Source organism: Ranitomeya imitator, chromosome 4, assembly GCF_032444005.1.
Source record: "Ranitomeya imitator isolate aRanImi1 chromosome 4, aRanImi1.pri, whole genome shotgun sequence".
NCBI classification, from domain to species: Eukaryota; Metazoa; Chordata; class Amphibia; order Anura; family Dendrobatidae; genus Ranitomeya; species Ranitomeya imitator.
In genome coordinates, this window is record NC_091285.1 from 646,070,473 (window position 1) to 646,088,690 (window position 18,218).

An 18,218-nucleotide genomic window follows, 5' to 3' on the forward strand; every position below is an offset into this window, starting at 1 on the left:
CTATACATCAAATTTTCATCAGGTCGTAACAGCCAGGGGTGCTCTACTAAGTACTCGAGACCCTTATGAAGGGGTAAATAACTTTTACTAAAAGGCAAAGGCATTTTGTGTTGAATTTGGAAAAATCACTTATTAGTTGTGATATTTACATGGCTCCTGTGTGATTGGTTTATTGCAGACAGCAGAAAGTTTGTACATTTTGCTAATAAACCAACTTTGCAGTGGGGGTAGGAGTCATTTTGATTGCAGCTGTATATATCCATACTCCCATGTATAAGAACACGCTCTCACTGCAGGGTACAACACTCCGGCATCCACCACACATGTGCATTCCTATTTAATGGTTGTTCCCGTTGTACATTTTCATTAAAATCCCATTATCACCATGAACAGAGAAGAAAGTCCAAAACGTCGAACCACAGTGGCGACCATCTTTAATGAGTCCATAGCTTACACACATTCATGGCAGACGCCCTTGCTGAGTGCTACAGGTCCGGAACTTGCGTACATGGCTCAGCGAGTACAAAATTCTAGTCTTTTCAAGATAGGATGAAGCAAGGGGATGCCTATAAAATAAGGGGGGAGCCTTTACAAAAGCTAAGAATATGAGCCCCCCAAAAGGGGCAGAATAAAATTTAGAGAAGGGGGTCAATACAAAAAAAAAAGGAAAAGGGGGAGGGGGCGGAACTTCCATAGAGAAATTGACTAAAGACCTAGGAAGCAAAATTCACAGGATAACGTCGGACCCCCATCCACCTCCCCTTAGCACTCAGCACAGCACCCACGTTTTAGGCAGCGTGCATGTCATGTGTGTATACGCATGTACAAATGGAATAGAGTGTGTAAATATATATATATATGGAAATAGTCTATTTTCTTCTGCCGACATGAGTCTGTGCCCGTGGATATCCCTGAGGCTCATCTAGTCCATGATCCCATTTGGCGTGGCTTGCAACCTTACATCCACAGATCAGATTTTTTTTGGAGGGTCCCGCAGCTCAGGTTTCAACCCTGAAGAAGGACTTAGTCCCAGATCCAATGAGGCAGAGGACGGAGTTGGTGGGATTTCACTTGCGGGCTTGGAGAGTGTCTTGGAATTTAGTGCTGGTGTATCGAATGTGAAATCCCTTCTTGTTAATTGAGTCGTCCGAGTGGAACCTGATTGTCAGCGAGTCGCCGGATGAATAAATTTCCTCTGGGGGCTGCGGGGAAAACAGGAAAAAACAAAACAAAACAGGTGATCAAGCTTTACAGATTAAGAATAATCCAGAGCCATCAATGGGGACAAATTCAACAAAAAAGTGAAACACGCGAGTAGTCTATCCATTGAGGAGACAGGAACATAATAAAAGCAACGGGAGCTTTGACACCGTAAAAGGGGCTCGTCACAAAGGACGCACAAAAAAACCACAGGCCCCAGATCCTGGGTTTATTCATGACCTCCAGCAGCCTGCTCCTTTTCCGGAATAATCGTGTCGGGAGAAAACAATGAACCCACAAGCGAAGTGGAAGACAAATTTCGAGGACACCTCCATTATTTTCATCCCTGGGTTGTACTGGGGCCTTTAATCATCAGGAGTATACAGTGGGGAAATAAGTATTTGATACGCTGCCGATCTTGCAAGTTTTCCCACCTACAAAGAATGGAGAGGTCTGTAATTTTTATCGTAGGTACACTTCACCTGAGAGAGACCAACTAAAACAAAATAAATTAAAATCAAGAAAATCACAATGTATGATTTTTACATAATTAATTTGCATTATGCTACATGGAATAAGTATTTGATCATCGACCCACCAGCAAGAATTCTGGATCTCACAGACCTGTTAATTTTTTCTTTAAGATGCCCTCCTACTCTGCACTCATTACCTGTATTAATTGCACTTGTTTGATCCCGTTACCTGCCAAAAAACACATGTCTACACACAATAAATCACACGCCAACCTCTCCACCATGGCCTTGACCAAAGAGCTGCCTAAGGACGCCAGGGACAAAATTATAGACCTACACAAGGCTGGGTTGGGCTACAGGAGAATAGGCAAGCAGCTTGGTGAGAAGGCAACAACTGTTGGCACAATAACTATAAAATGGAAGAAACACAAGATGACTGTCAATCTTCTTCAGTCTGGGGCTCCATGCAGGAACTCGCATCGTGGGGTAAGGAGGATTCTGAGAAAGGTCAGGAATCAGCACAGAACTACACAGGAGAACCTGGTCAATAACCTGAAGAGAGCTGGGACCACATTGTCAAACATTACTGTTACTAATAAACTTCAATGTCATGGATTACAATCCTGCCGGGCTCACAAGGTCCCCCTGCTCACACCAGAACATGTCCAGGCCTGTTTTAAGTTCACCAATCACCAACTATATGATCCAGAGGAGGCATGTGAGAAGGTCATGTGGTCAGATGAGACCAAAATAGAACTTTTTGGTATCAACTCCATTCACCATGTTTAGAGGAAGGAGGATGAGTACAGCCCCAAGAACACAGTCCCAGCCATGAAGCATGGTGGGGGAAACATCATACTTTGGGAGTGCTTTTCTGCAAAGGGGATAGGATGACTGCAACATATTGAAGGGAGGGTGGATGGGGTCATGTATCGTGAGATTTTGGCCAACAATCTCCTTCCCTCAGTAAGAGAATTGGAGATGGGTCGTGGTTGGGTCTTCAGGCATGACAATGACCCGAAACACACAGGCAGGAAAACTAAGGTGTGGCTCTGTAAGAAGCATTTCAAGGTCCTGGAGTGGCCTAGCCAGTCTCCAGACCTGAACCCAATAGAGAATCTTTGGAGGGAGCTGAAATTCCATGTTACTCAGTGACAGCCCCGAAACTGGAAAGATCTTGAGAAGATCTGTATGGAGGAGGGGGCCAAAATCCCTGCTGCCGTGTGTGCAAGCTCGGTCAAGAACTATAGGAATTCGCTGACCTCTAATTGCAGACAAAGGTTTCTGTACCAAATATTAAGTTCTGTTTCTTTACTTTATCAAATACTTATTCCATGAAATAAAATGCAAATTAATTGTGTAAAAATCGTACAATATGATTTTCTGTTTTTTATTCTTAGGTTCTGTCTCTCACAGGTTAAGTGTACCTACGATAAAAATTACAGACCTCCATTCTTTGTAGATGGAAAAACTTGCAAAATCGTCAATGGTGTATCCTGTATTATCTACTGTATATAGAGGTGTTATCAGTCATTGTACAGGAGGAGGAGGTGAGCTGTGACATCACCTATTGTGAATGGTGGATCCTGTGTTATCTACTGTATATAGAGGTGTTATCAGTCATTGTACAGGAGGAGGAGGTGAGCTGTGACATCACCTATTGTGAATGGTGGATCCTGTGATATCTACTATATAGATAGATAGATAGATAGATAGATAGATAGATAGATAGATAGATAGATAGATAGAGGTGTTATCAGTCATTGTACAGGAGGAGGAGGTGAGCTGTGACATCACCTACTGTGAATGGTGGATCCTGTGTTATCTACGGCAGTGATTTTCAACCAGTGTTCCGCGGCACACTAGTGCCGCGACACATGGTCGGGCGTGCCGCGGGGAACGCCGCCGCCTAATGCGGCGGTCCAAAGTGTCTCCCCCGGCGGCTGCATTCTGCAGCCCCCGCACTGAGAGTCAGCTGTTCTCTGTGCCGACTGTCAAGCTGACAGCCGGCACAGAGAAGCTGCAGCGCGCCGGCTCCCGGAGATCAATTGTACTCGCAGACATCTACCAGCTGCAAGTACAATTGAGGCTCTGACCGCTGGGTCAGAGCGACGCCAGCAGTGTGATCAAGTCATGTGATCACGCTGCTGACGTCACTATCCGGCGCGCAGGAGAAAGAAGAGACTTGGTGGTAAGTGCTCCTGTAGTTGTGGAGCTGAAGACACCGAAGATTCAGCGTGGGGCGGGTTTATGGGGAATATTTATTCAGTGTTTGGGGGAGTCACGATTTAATCAGTGTGTGGGGGGGGGGGATTTATTCAGGGGGGGGATTTATTCAGTGTGTGGGGGGGATTTATTAAGTGTGTTGGGGATATTCAGTGTGTGTGGGGGGATTTATTAAGTGTGTGGGGGGATTTATTAAGTGTGGGGGGGGATTTATTCAGTGTGTGTGTGGGGGGTTTATTCAGTGTGTGTGTGGGGGGGATTTATTCAGTGGTTGTGGGGGGGGATTTATTCAGTGTGTACGTGGGGGGGCTGGAATTTATTTAGCATGTGTGGGGCAGGGTGCATTTATTCTGTGTGGAAGGGGATGGATTTATTATATCGGAAGGGGAGTGGATATATTCTGTGGGGGTGAGTGGGGAGATGGGGGTGGACACAGTAGCGAGGGGAAAAATGTGTGGTGACAGTATTGGGAGCAACGGTGATGGGATGTGAGGACAGTATGGGGAGTCGGGGGAATGTGTGAGGGGGGAATGTGTGAGGAGGAAATATGGAGAGAGCAAAGGGGTATGTTAGCAGGGGGGGGGGGATGTACATGAGGAGGCTATTAGAAATGTGTGCAGACAGTATGGGGGGATGAAAGTGTGAGTGGACACAGAATAGATACTGAGTAGTGTGAGGGTAACAGCCAGGAGGAGACAGTATGCCAAGTAGGAGGAGTGTAATGAAGGGGCACAGTAGAGAGACTGGGCTCTCTATGAGGGACACCGTATGAGAAGGCAGTGTGAAGTATGGAAAAGAGAGAGAGGGCAGTGTGGATGGCATGTACCATAAGAGGGACAGTGAGGGTCATATTATGTGCTGGGAATAAAGTGAGGGGCAATTATTTACTCAGGGGCTCAGCCTAGGGCAGATATTGTTATTCCGGAGCATTATAATAACACTGCTATCTTTAAGGGTGTTGTGTCGGGATGTGCTGCAGAAGACAGGAGAAGATGGAAGTCTGCAGAAACGAGCTCTGCCGGTGGATGAGAAGAGTCATCATGGCATCTGGACAAGGTGAAGATGAAAAGAAAGAGGCGACTCCACAAACAACGTCATCTATCAGGTACCTGGATGTAAATGTGTTTTTTTGTGATACTAATTCTCATATTTTTATTTATGTTAGGAACATTAAAGGGGATGTCCAAGGTTGTGATGAGTCTGCAGTCATACTATGTGACTGCAGACTTCTGAATTCTCACAGTGCGCACTGCTATCATAATTCTCTGATGTTGGTGATTTACATACATGCGGTCACGTGCTGACTAGACATGTGTGGCCTCATTCAATGAAAATGAATTGACTGAGGCCGGACACGTCTAGTTAGAATGTGGCCAGAAGTATCCAAATCACATACTTGTGCTGTCATGACCGTCCACTCTGGCCACCGGCAAGGGAGAATCCTAAAAGTGTGCAGTGCTTGCGCTGTGAAAATTCAGAAGCCTGCAGTCACATAGAATGACTGCAGACTTTCATCTCAAACCTGGACGCACCATTTTGTGCCATTTTGGTTGGTGGTGTGCCTCGGGATTTTTTAAATAATAAAAAGTGTGCCGCGGCTCAAAAAAGGTTGAAAATCACTGATCTACTGTATATAGAGGTGTTATCAGTCATTGCACAGGAGGAGGAAGTGAGCTTTGACATCACCTATTGTGAATGGTGGATCCTGTGTTATCTACTGTATATAGAGGTGTTATCCGTCATTGTACAGGAGGAGGAGGAGGTGAGCTGTGACATCACCTATTGTGATTGGTGGATCCTGTGTTATCTACTGTATATAGAGGTGTTATCGTTCACTGTAATCCTGTGTCATGATAATGAGACTGCTGACGGAGTCTTTTACATAGAAGAGGACATTGGAGTCTAGTATTAGGCCTACTGGTCAGTGTGAAATTTTCACAATTTCTGACACTCACTTTAGTATAGATCATAATGAAAATAAAACAAACAAACAAATAAATAAAACACAGTTTAAAAATAAATGTACCATAAAAACCTGATTGAAATAATCGGTGACTTTTTGATGACATACTCTTGTAAGGTCACAGTCCTGAGACGCAGACACAGTGGCTTTCTCATCTGAAATATCTCCTCTTTTTTGCAGTACCAGTGTGGAGGAAGCTCACGCTTACACTGTGGCTATGTCCTCCATCTCACTTTATGCTGTGGATGTCAGAGTTTGGTGTGCAGAGTGTGAAATGTGTGGCTCAGCAGCGTCACTACTGTCTCAGGGATATTCGCAGCGGGATTCCCTCTGCCAGTAGACATTATATTAGACTGACGCTTCTATACAGAATGCTATTCACAGGTATTACTGATGTGGATCGTCCTGCACCATTTCTACCGTGGAGGACTGCAACAGAAATTGCCGTGTGGAAACGCACTTTAATTCTTTATAGCTGGCTGCTGTTTTGTGTTTGATACTGTAGTTATAATGAGTGGCGGATGAAGGGGGCTGGCTCAATTCTGTTTTCAGTAGCTAAGCCAACTTCCTCCTATGTACATGCCTGGGCTATAAAAGAAAATGGAGTGGACTTAGCCACTCTAATGAGCAAACAGCCAGTCCCCTTAGAGCAGCATGATTAGTGCTGGATAAAGGGAGCTGGCTGACTGCACATTCCAGTAGCTAAGCCAGCCTCTTCCCTCTCTGTATATGCCTGAGCTGTGAAAGAAAATGGAGCTGGCTTAGCCACTAATGAGCAGGTGGCCAGTCCTCTTCGAGTAGCATTATCAATGCTGGATTTATGGGGCTGGCTGACTGCTCATCGCAATAGCTAAGAAAGCCTCTTCCAAAACAGGGGCTGTCTTTGCTAGTGTAATTAGCAAACAGCCAGACCCCTTAGAGCTGGATAAATGGGACTGGCTGACTACTCATTCCAGTAGCTAAAACAGCATCTTCCTCTGTATATGCATCACATGTGAGAGAAGGGGGCTGGCTTGGCTACTGGAATCAGCCAGCCCCCTTCACACAGCCCTAATTACGCTGCTTTATGTTGGGCACAAATTCGTAGTGTGGTCACCAGGACCAGAACTTGAAACCAAAGATCGAGGTATGTTTCGGATGTAGAACTGCATAGCTCTTGCCGACATAACACAAGGTGGTTATTAAATAAAATGGTGACGCTACAGGTTTTTAAAAAATAAATTAATTAATTAAATGCCCCTATGTAGTCTTTTATCTGGATCTACAATGGATTTATCTTCAGAAACACCATGTAGATGGAGGAAATTCCTGTGTCTACAGCAATATTTCGACGATCATTACACGGTGGCTGGACATCCAGCTGTCCTCTTCTATAGAAAGCGGCTGAATCATTTCCTGAAAGCTCCAGACCCGCAGCCATTCATTCTCTGCATGGAAACGACCACAGCGGGCACAGAGGCGGTCACCGTCCACCGGACCCCAAATGACTGCTCGTACTGAATGGAGGAATTACCCGAGGATCACAGCCCTCCGGTGGCGGGTCATCATTTCCGATGGGCCACCTACATGGTTTACCCAGTAGTCGTAGCGTAAGAAAGTACTGAGCGCGGGCAGAAGGAGCCTTTATGGCTTTTTTTTTTTTTTTCCCATTCCGATTTCCTGCAGAGGGCCACACATGGAGGATTCAGCGGGCAGAGGAATGACCACGATGGATGATCCGGGCCCATTATACACGGAGGATTACAATTATTCCACATTCTCACAGCACGTTACCCTTTATTACCTGTACTCAAGTATTTGGATATTTTTTCTGTGATTAAAAACAATTAAGGAGATTGGCACAATGTGTACACAGAATTCTGGTGCATTTTGCGCAGTTAAAGGGGTTTGCTCGCCCTTGGGGTAGAAGTTTGCAGTCACTGTATGTGAATCCTCACATTGCGCATACTGCGTGCCATGAGGATTCTCCGACGCCAGAAGCGTGGCCACATGTATGTGATTAACATCCATGCAGTCACATGCCTACTAGACATTCACAGCCTCGCTCAATGCAAGGTATTAGGCGAGGCTGGACAAGTCTAGTTGGAATGTGGCCGGAAGTATGCAAATTGCACCGGAGACTTCTCATAGCACTGGGAGGATACTCTTTGTAACTGCAGATTGGTATGACTGCAGACTTGTAGCCCAACCCCTTTAAAAAGTTCCAAGTTTACTGACCGCGTGAACCATTTTTGGGGTGCAAAAGAGTGTCGTACAATATGCCATCCATTTTGTATGAATTTGGTGCGATTTGTAGAACTTTCACTCAAATGAAATTATTTTTCGAGTCTTCACTCTTCAAAGGGGTTATCCACTTTTTTTTTTTTTATTACTTAAAGGCATGCATTTGGAGATAAAAATTCATTTTTGCAATTGGGTTTCATAAAAAAAAAAAAAAAAAATTAGTATTTTGATTTTTCCCAGGCTTTTTCCCTGCACATTCAACTTCGATGTGGTCTGTGGTCTTCATAAATCAGCTGAGAAGTGCTCAGACAGATGAAGGTTACATACTCCCTGGCAGACAGAATAGGCTCACTGATGGATTTTCAGCAGGCTACTTTCACACTAGCGTCGGAATCTCCCCGTCGCAATGCGTCGGGCAGAGATTCCGACGCTAGTGTTTAACGCACTGCACAACGGAGGCAGTGGATGCATTTCTCCGGCGCATCCGCTGCCCCATTGTGAGGTGTGGGGAGGTGGGGGCGGAGTTCCGGCCGCGCATGCGCGGTCGGAAAAAGCGGTCCGTCAGGAGCAAAAAACGTTACATGTAGCGTTTTTTGCTCCCGACGGTCCGCCAAAGCACGACGCATCCGTCGCACGACAGATGCGACGTGTGGCAATCCGTCGCAATGCGTCGTCAATACAAGTCTATGGGGAAAAACGCATCCTGCAAGCACTTTTGCAGGATGCGTTTTTTCCCCATAGACTTGTATTGACGACGCATTGCAGTTAACGCTAGTGTGAAAGTAGCCTAACTCATTCTGCAGCCAGCATTAGGCAGTGCCAGATGGGGGTTATAGAAGGAAATTATGCAAAATTCTAACTGAAACCCAATTACATATATGATACGAAGACAAATACATGATTGTACATAAAAAAAAAAAAAAAAAAAAAGTTTCCAAATGTGGCCACCCCCAGTTACAGGAAGTTCAGAATTCTCACGTCAAGGAGAAAAATATTTCCAGCCTGAAGTGGCTGATAACAGGGAACAACTGGCTGCATCTAACCACAAAGGATTTGGAGATAATTAGATTTTTTATTTGTCCCTTATAAAGAGTTATTATAAGTTTTTAGTTGCTATGCCTAAGGTCACCCCTTGAAACATCTGACCGGTGGGACCCCCACTAATCTAATACCAGTGGTCTATCCTAAGAACAAGCCATCGATTTAAAGAACCAGAAACTTTATTAAACTTGTGTCAACTTTAAAATGGCGCCGGACCGTGAAAATCAAATGTTAAAAACGCACACGCATACATAATGCAGCCACACTGGTGTACATACCCCTGACCCGCAGTATCTCCCCATCCTGGGGGAGGTCTCCGTAGGCCCATCGTATATCTCTATGTAGTCGTAGCCACAGTCCTGCTCCTCCTCCAGCTCAAAGCTCTGGAACACCAGCTCCACCCCATAGTTTCCCTCGGATTGCAGGTGCCACGTGCATTCTGTGGCCGGTGGATGCACGTCATCCCCAAATTTAAAATGGGAGTATAGTTCCTTGGTGCGAACTTCTGCCAGTAACGTCCCTCCGCACTCTAAGGAGGAAAAAGAAAAGAATCCATTTCTAATCAATCCCATCACGTAATGTCACCGTCTCACGAGAACCGTCTCACGAGACCACTAATTTAGGCTTAGGCAATATTAGCATCGAGTATAAGCAACCAGGCAAATTACTGGCACTGCTTACTTTCAGAACGAGCAGGGGAGACTATTATGTGAAAGTCTACCCCTCGGGGATGAAAAAAATTCTTGGGTAACACAATATGTAGAACAGAGGGAGAGGGAGGAGATGTAGCTGCAGCTTCTTATATAATGAAAACACATGAAGGAGGTGGAGCCAGAATGGTAGACATCCAATTGGCTTAGGCCTCTGACATCATATTAGAAAGGCTCCGCCCTCCTCCACAGCAGACCGAACACAAAGGGAAGGAACCATCAAAAATATTCAGGTCATAGTTTGAGTTCATGAGAACGTTGGAGACAAGTTTTAATGGAGGACCTGGGATGCTTCTTACCAGTTGTCACCTCGGCCACAAATCCCCTTTTCTGTACGGAATTGTCAGAAACGAATTTGAGAAACATGTGGCTTCCAGGAGCGACCAGCGGATCGGGGACCTTACTGCCGCAGAGACGTCTTAGGACCGGAGCCTGAGCATTCACACCAGAGTAAACTTCAATGTGGTCATACATACATTCCTGGTGGGACTCCATCTCCAGCTCCTTCATCACCTGTCAGGGGGAACATTGAGTGACTACTGAGAAAACAAGAAGCTTCTAATTTACATCCATAACTTCTCTATAGTCACGTTCTTTCCATTTTAGAAAAGTAGGAAAAACTTTGGACGTAAACCAGACAACTCCATTAATATACATAGGACATCAGGTTTGGTATTTTGGGTCTTTTCAGGAAGAGTTTAGTCTTTTCTATTTAATAAACGATTTCCATGTATTTGGTGTAAAAAAAATAAAATATTTGGGAGTCACTGTGAGACAGAACTATAGGACTCAACAGGTTCAGCCTTCAGTTCACAAACCAACTGTTCTAAAAATCCCCTCCAGATGGTCCAGGAAGTCCCAACCCCATTCCCCGGGCATCCATGGTCTCTTGTGCATTCTGTCATGTATCTTTGGCTCCCTTCGCCCTTTTGCCAACCAACATCAGACTGCAAAATGTTAGAAGAGGTCTGCGCTATCTATTGGGAATACTAACCGAGTGGCACCATCATACCTTCTTTTGGCGGCACCATCCAAGTCACACCACATTTTGAGGATACTTTTATAACAAGGAATTATTTTTTGAAGGCACTAATTTTTTAGGGGCACAATATGAGGCACTGTCTATTGGAAGCACTAACAAGGTGATCCGTGCCACCCGCCCTTTAGGCCAGCGCGCCACCCGCCCTTTAGGCCAGCGCGCCACCCGCCCTTTAGGCCAGCGCGCCACCCGCCCTTTAGGCCAGCGCGCCACCCGCCCTTTAGGCCAGCGCGCCACCCGCCCTTTAGGCCAGCGCGCCACCCGCCCTTTAGGCCAGCGCGCCACCCGCCCTTTAGGCCAGCGCGCCACCCGCCCTTTAGGCCAGCGCGCCACCCGCCCTTTAGGCCAGCGCGCCACCCGCCCTTTAGGAGTCTCTTTCTGGGAGGCAATATTTTTAGTAACAAATCCTATGTGTTAATTTTTGGAGGCATTAACTTTCAGGCCCAGTGAGTGACCCTATATCGAAGTCACAATTAGTAAGTGCACTATGTAGTGTAATTCCTGCAGACACTATGGCAGTATTAGACGCACAGGCAGTTTAGGCCACAGGAGGGTATTACGGTTGTTCATAAACAATATTTATTTAGGGTTCCCATTAATATACAGTATAATATGAGTAGATTATAACAATTCGTTTGATGACCGAGGAGAAATAATTGTACGCCTGTGAACACCATAGGTCTGGGGAGACTGTGGCTTACCAGTTTCACTCGGTGTCCTGGGGTGGCGGTCACAAGCCAGGTGCACACCTTCTTGTTGGGGTAGGTGTCGGGCCAGTTGGGGCTGGTGATGTTCTGATTACTGGCGGTCACATTGTGGTTACAGCCCGCTGAAAGGAAGACATTAACAATATCTATAAAAGGGTCTCATCAACCCCTAAGAACACCCTCCCTTTATTATATAAGCAGAAAATACAGAAGTCCGCCCTTGTGCAGGTCCTGATCATAGCAACATAATAGGTTCCATCCACCATTGTATTTCCACGGATTAAAAAAAATAAAAATAAAGTGTTCAATTAAATGTCCACTTTCGACTGTCGGGAGTCTGCTGAAGGCCACTCATGGATGCCATGGTAGTACGCCAGTGAAGCCTCCATAGGAGACCATGATTTTAGCATTACATTGCAGTATAGTTCTTTCATTTTATACCTATAGGTTTGTAAACTATGTTTTTTGTTGTTTTTTCTTAATAAAAAAAAAACAAATATATATATATATATATATATATATATATATATATATATATATATATATATATATATATATATATATATATATATATATATATTTTTTTTTTTTTTTTATTAAAAAAACCAAACTGTTTATAAAACTATAATTAAAAAATAATAATAAAAATAATTTGAAAAAGTTTAAGCTTATTTGCTTAGCGCTGGCACAGATTACTCCAAAATAGGTAGTTTTTCTTCTTGTACAAGAACCTGTACAGTCAAATCACTAGTTTCATCAGTAAAATTGTACTATTAAGAATCAAATACCAAGCAGCAGCCACATTCAGCTACCACTAGATGGCGCTTACTGCAAACTGTTACACATTGTATTCAGTTGTATGCAGCAAGCTCCCCCTAGTGGAGATTATAAATAAATAAATAAATATATATATATATATAAATATATATATATATATATATATATATATATATATATATATATATATGTATATATATATGTATATATATGTATATATATATATATATATATATATATATATATATATATATATATATATATATATATATTTTAAAATCTATGTGTGTACTGTAGGGAATTTGGAGCTCTGTGTCAGGAATACCAAACCCCTTGACATAAAAGGTTTATTAACACAGAATTATAAACCTATTTAGATTTGCTCGGATATCAGGCATGAATACGAATCATGATGAGATGCGCTGCACCCCTTCAGTAGATGCGCTTTTTATTTTTCTTATAGATTACCCTCTTTGCAGTCATGCTTGTTCTCATGTAGGGTGAATCCACTCCGACAGCTGCAGATATAGCTGCCCTGGGTGTTGACGCAGTCGTGCTGACAGCCCCCGTTATCCCGAGAGCATTCATCTTTATCTGTAACACAAGGACAAGGAATGGATCACTGCAGCGAATGATCGAGTGACGAAAAGGAGAGAGAGGGGGGAGAGGTAGGAAAGCTCGGCACGTCCCCCACCCCCGATACCGGCACTGCATTACCTGAGAAGCACAGAGGGGGGCACCAGCTAGGACCAGAGAAGTGGCTTCATGTAGTGGGAGAGGGGGTCAATGAAGGGAAACAGTCAGTGGGGATCACTCCAACTCAGTTATCACCTTACCGATTCCCCGCCCCCGAGGAGCGACGTTCCCCAATTACCCTCCCTCAGTAGAAACGAACATACTGATACTTGTTAAAAAAAAAAAAAAAAAACAATAAAAATAGATATTTATTTACTAAAATAATAATAAAAATGATCCATGTAACAGTTATTTGCCGAAATAGAGTTCCAACCAATCCCAAAAGTCTCTAAAAGAATGGCGGGGCCCCAGACTTCTCAAATGTCAAAATTTGGCAGCAATGTATAATGGGGTGGTGGGCAGTGAAGGGGTACAGAGGTAAGGGAGAATGACGTATACAGAGGGGGGAGGGGGTAAGAGGTTGGGGACTTTCGTTAAGGGGAGCGATTCTTTTTCGACGTCCTGGTTTTCATTCGGGGGCGCTTCCGGGGTAAAGCCTGCTGCGGCTGCTGTTTCATTTTTTGGAGCTGTAATAACTTCTGTTTGTTCTTCTTCTCTGTAATGAGAGAGGGAGGGGAGAAGGAGAGCGGAAGAAAAAAAAAATAAAAAATAAAAGATGGGGGGTGAGGAAGAGGAAGAAAAGCAGAAGAAGTAGAGGATAGCAGCGTAGTAAAAGAACACAAAGGGGAAAGAGGAGAGAGTGAATGTACGAACATCAGGGACAAAGCAAAAATAAGCAAAATGCGGAAAGTGGGGGGCATGTGTACAGACCTATAACACAGCGTACGGGGGAGGGGAGGAGGAGCGGGAAGAGGACATGAGACAAGTAAGGGGATAGGATCAAAGGAAGGAGACGGGGACGGGGCAATCGTTTCCTTGTTCTGATCCTCTATACAGAGCTGGAAGCTGAAGGATTATTATCGTGCAGGGCGAGCGCGTCATGCCGCTTAGATGCCAAGCGCTGCATGCAGCTGTATAAAAGGGAGCGGGCACAGCTACTCCATAGACCCCCTCAATACCCTTCCCCCATCTCAATAATATACAGAGTGTGGATCATATAGTCTCAGGCATACCCCATCTGGTTTCGTGTATACCAAGGGCTTGATATAGAATTCATCGAAACTGAAGATCTACCGTAGATACAGGGGGAAAAAAAAAATAAAATAAAGTCTACGCTCCCCTTTCAAAATGCCAGATGTCAAAAAAGTCACACCAAGAAAAAAAAAAAATCTAAATTTTCCACCTTTAGGCCGGGATCACACATACGCGAGATACGGCCGAGTCTCGCAGGTGAAAACCCTGTTCTGGTGCCGGCACTCAAGAGCGGAACGTGCAGCTCCATGTGTTGCTGTGCGGCTGCACGCTCCGCTCCTGAGTGCCGGCGCCAGAGGAGGGTTTTCACCTGCGAGACTCGGCCGTATCTCCCGTATGTGTGATCCCGGCCCTAATGTCATCAATAATCTGTAGTCTAAGGGGTAACATTTCTACCTGTGGAGAGTGACATACCGGCTTTGGCATGCCAAGGTAAGGAGGCTTATTCGCCATGCAATGCTTCTCTGTGAAATTCAAGTCCTCTTCCTCTCTGAAGAGGCAATTTGCACAATAATCTGTACAAATCCATTGAGAAACAAACTAAAATAATTAAAAATAAACTGAAAATGTGGTTGCAAAAGTGTGAACACCCTCTTTTAATTGGAGAGGTGGTTGTGCTCAGAATTAGGCAATCCCATTTACACTCATGTTACACAGTAGTCCATGCGCAGCCACCATCATTTACAAGGATTCTGACATTTTATTAGTGGTTTTTAGAGCAAAAGCCATAAACAGCTTACAACACAGCAAAGGGATAACATTGTTGAAAGTCAGATCATGGAATACAATGAATACAATGAAGTGGACTAAATATGACAACAGTGACATTACCTAGAATTGGATGTCCCCAAAAAATTAAAAGAAATGAAAGAAGAAAATTGGTATAGAAGGCTACAGCAACATTAAACGAGCTGCAGGAATTTCAGACAAGTACTAGTTGTGCGCTGCATGTGCCTATAAGCTTCTGTATTTTTCACATGTCTGGCCTGTGGGTTAAGGTGGCAAGACTAAAGCCTTTTCTTACAAAGAAAAATAGCCAAGCCCAGCCATGTTTTGCCAAAAACCACTTAGATGTCTTTGAAAACTACGGTATGTGAGGAAACTGGTTATGGCTGATGAAACCAAGACAGAACGTTTTGGCTATAATTAAAAAAGGTATGCGTGTTGTGAAACCAACACTGCACATCACCAAAAGAACACCATACCCACAGTGAAACATGGTGGAGGTAGTATTATTCTTCGGCACTGTTTTTCGGCATTTGTACCTGGGGCTTTCGTCAACCTAAACAGCACTCCAACAAAGTATTAGGGTATATTTAAGGGTGTATATACTTATGCAACCACATTTTAGTTTTTTCCACCTGAAAATATTGATTTTTCTATTGAATTGCACAGAATATGGATGGACTTAAAAAGGTGGAAAAAGTTCAGAAACTATTCTTCCTGATATTACTTTTTTTGTTACATAACTAAAAGCTAGCATTTTAGAAGGGGTGTGCAGACTTTTATATCCACTGCATATTTGGGTTGATAAATTATTGACTAAAGGCAAGCAAAGGGTATGTTCACATGCTGATGAGCTGGAGGGAAATCCGCAAACTACAAACTATTACATAAGCAGCAAGGAGAACGAGATTTTATGATCTCCCATTCACACACAAAATACGGAGCATAAATTGACAACGGATTTCAATAATAATCATAGCAATTAAAAAAAGGAAAGTGTACGTCGAATAAGCAGAATGACTTTTTTTTTGCTGCCATTGTGGAAACATGCCCTAAAAAAATCAGCAAAATTTATAGTTATGCTGGAAATAAAAAACACATACAAAAAAATTCTAATGTTACATAGCAATACAGATTTATTGCAGGGTATTATAGCGGCGATCAGAAGACCACTGGTTCAGGTCCACTGCTGCAACTAAAGAACAAGAAAGTAAAAAATAAAATAAAATAAAAAAATAAAGTTTTTGAAAAATTTAAAAATAAAAAAAACGAACAAACAAAACACATTTTAAAAAGTACACCTAATTGGTCTTTAGAGACCTAAACTACCAGAATATTTATCCTGCAAATTGAACACCAACATGGCAGAAAAACCTTTATAAGGCTACGTTCACATTTGCGTTGTGCGGGGCTGCGTCGGCGACGCACCGCACAACGCAAACAAAAACGCAACAAAACGCATGCTAAAATGCTGCGTTTTGCGACGCATGCGTCCTTTTTTGCCGGAAAATGGACGCAAAAACAAATGCAACTTGCTGCGTCCTCTGCGCCCTACGCTTGCGGCCAAAAAAACGCATGTGTCGCAAAACGCAGCACAATGCATGTCCATGCGCCCCCCATGTTAAATATAGGGGCGCATGACGCAACCGCGCAAAACGCTAATGTGAACGTAGCCTAAAGGAGATCGGACGATGAAACCAAAAAAAACATTAAAAAAAATAAAAAAAAGTTATGGGTCTTGTAATGTCACTAAGATATATTTTTAAAATACTAAAGCAGTAAAAAAAAAAAAAAAAAAACAATTATCGGCGCAATAATATGGACCCATAGGATAAAAATAATGGTGTATTTTATATTGTACAGTGAACGCTGTTAAAATAAAAAGGTTAAAAAAAAAAAAGGCTTTTTTTGTGTTTAATACATTATATCCACCCCCAAAATGCTGGCATTAAAAAATACAAATTGTTTCGCAGTAGTTAAGCCTTTAAATGGCAATTTCTATAGAAAAGTTTTTGCTATCGGAACACAGTGATGTAACACAAAAACAAGTCGCCCGAATACACCTTAAAAGGGAACCAGTCGTCTGATTTATGCTGCTTGAAACCACGGGCAGCATGAATCAGAGACTGGCTGCATTATTACCACCATGTACAGTCAGGGCCGAAAGTGTTGGCACTCAAATTTTTCCAGTAAATGAAGTATTTCTTGCAGAAATTCATAACAATTACACATGTTTTGTTATACACATGTATATTGTCTTTGTGTGTATTGGAAAACCACAAAAAAAACAGGGGGGGAGGGGGGGGCAAATTGGATATAATTTCACACGAAACCAGAAAAATAGGCTGGACAAAGTTGTTCGCACCTGTCTAAAATTATGGGTAAACGGCTTAGTTTCAAGCATGTAAGGTTTGTTTAAACTCACCTGTTGCAAGTAACAGGTGTGGGCAATATGAGAATCACACCTTAAGCCAGATAAAAAGGGAAAAAGTTGATTCAATCATTGCGTTGTGTGTGTGTTCCACACTAAGCATGGAGAACCGAAAGAGAACTGTTTGAGAAACAAAATTGTTGAAACAATATCAACAATCTCAAGGTTACATCTCCTTCTCCAGAGTTGTTCCTTTGTCCACGGTGCGCAACATATTCAAGACGTTTCCAACCCATGGCATTGCAGCTAATCTCCCTGGATGTGGACGATGGAAAAAAAATCACGAAAGGTTGCAACACAGGATATTCCGGATGGTGGATAAGCAGCCACAATCAAGTTCCAAAGAAATTCCTGCAGGCTCAGTGTGCATCAGTGTCAGCACAAACTAGCCGTCAACATTGGAGTGGAATGAAATGCTATGGCAGGAGACCCAGGAGGACCCCACTGCTGACACAGAGGCATAAAGCTGCACTGCAGTTTGCCAAAATGTACGTGCGTAAGGCAAAACCCTTCTGGGAAAGCGTCTCGTGGACAGGTGAAACAAGATAGCCCTTTTTGGCAAAACACATTCTACGGTTTACAGAAAATGGAATGAGGGCTACAAAGAAAAGAACACAGTACCTACAGTTAACTATGGTGGAGGTTCAAACATGTTTTGGGGTTGCTTGGCTGCCTCTGGCACTGGGTGTCTTGACTGTGTGTAAGGCATCATGAAATCGGAAGATTACCTACAGATTTTGGGTCGCAATATAGTGCCCACTGTTGGAAAGCTGGGTTTGTGTCCTAGGTCATGGGTCTTCCAGCTGCACAATGACCCCAAACATACATCAAGAAGCCCCCAGAAATGGATGGAAACAAAGCGCTGGAGAGTTCTG

General features: G+C 43.5%; 1 protein-coding gene across 2 annotated transcripts in view; it reads right to left on the bottom strand.

Moving 5' to 3' along the window:
* Positions 1 to 417: 417 nt before the first annotated feature.
* The window catches only part of BMP1 (bone morphogenetic protein 1), a 132,472-nt gene continuing 114,671 nt past the window's right edge, over positions 418 to 18,218 (bottom strand). The window contains exons 16-20 of one of the 2 annotated variants that reach the window (XR_011320860.1): positions 12,828 to 13,650; positions 11,577 to 11,704; positions 10,136 to 10,349; positions 9,405 to 9,655; positions 418 to 1,202 (exon numbers count right to left, since the gene is read on the bottom strand). Coding sequence is in view for 1 of the 2 variants with exons in the window: in XM_069766991.1 (XP_069623092.1) it covers positions 1,068 to 1,202; positions 9,405 to 9,655; positions 10,136 to 10,349; positions 11,577 to 11,704; positions 12,828 to 12,953 (854 nt within the window). In the remaining variant the exon portion in view is untranslated. The remainder of the gene's footprint in view (positions 1,203 to 9,404; positions 9,656 to 10,135; positions 10,350 to 11,576; positions 11,705 to 12,827; positions 13,651 to 18,218) is intronic. The other variant, XM_069766991.1, reaches the window with a different exon arrangement.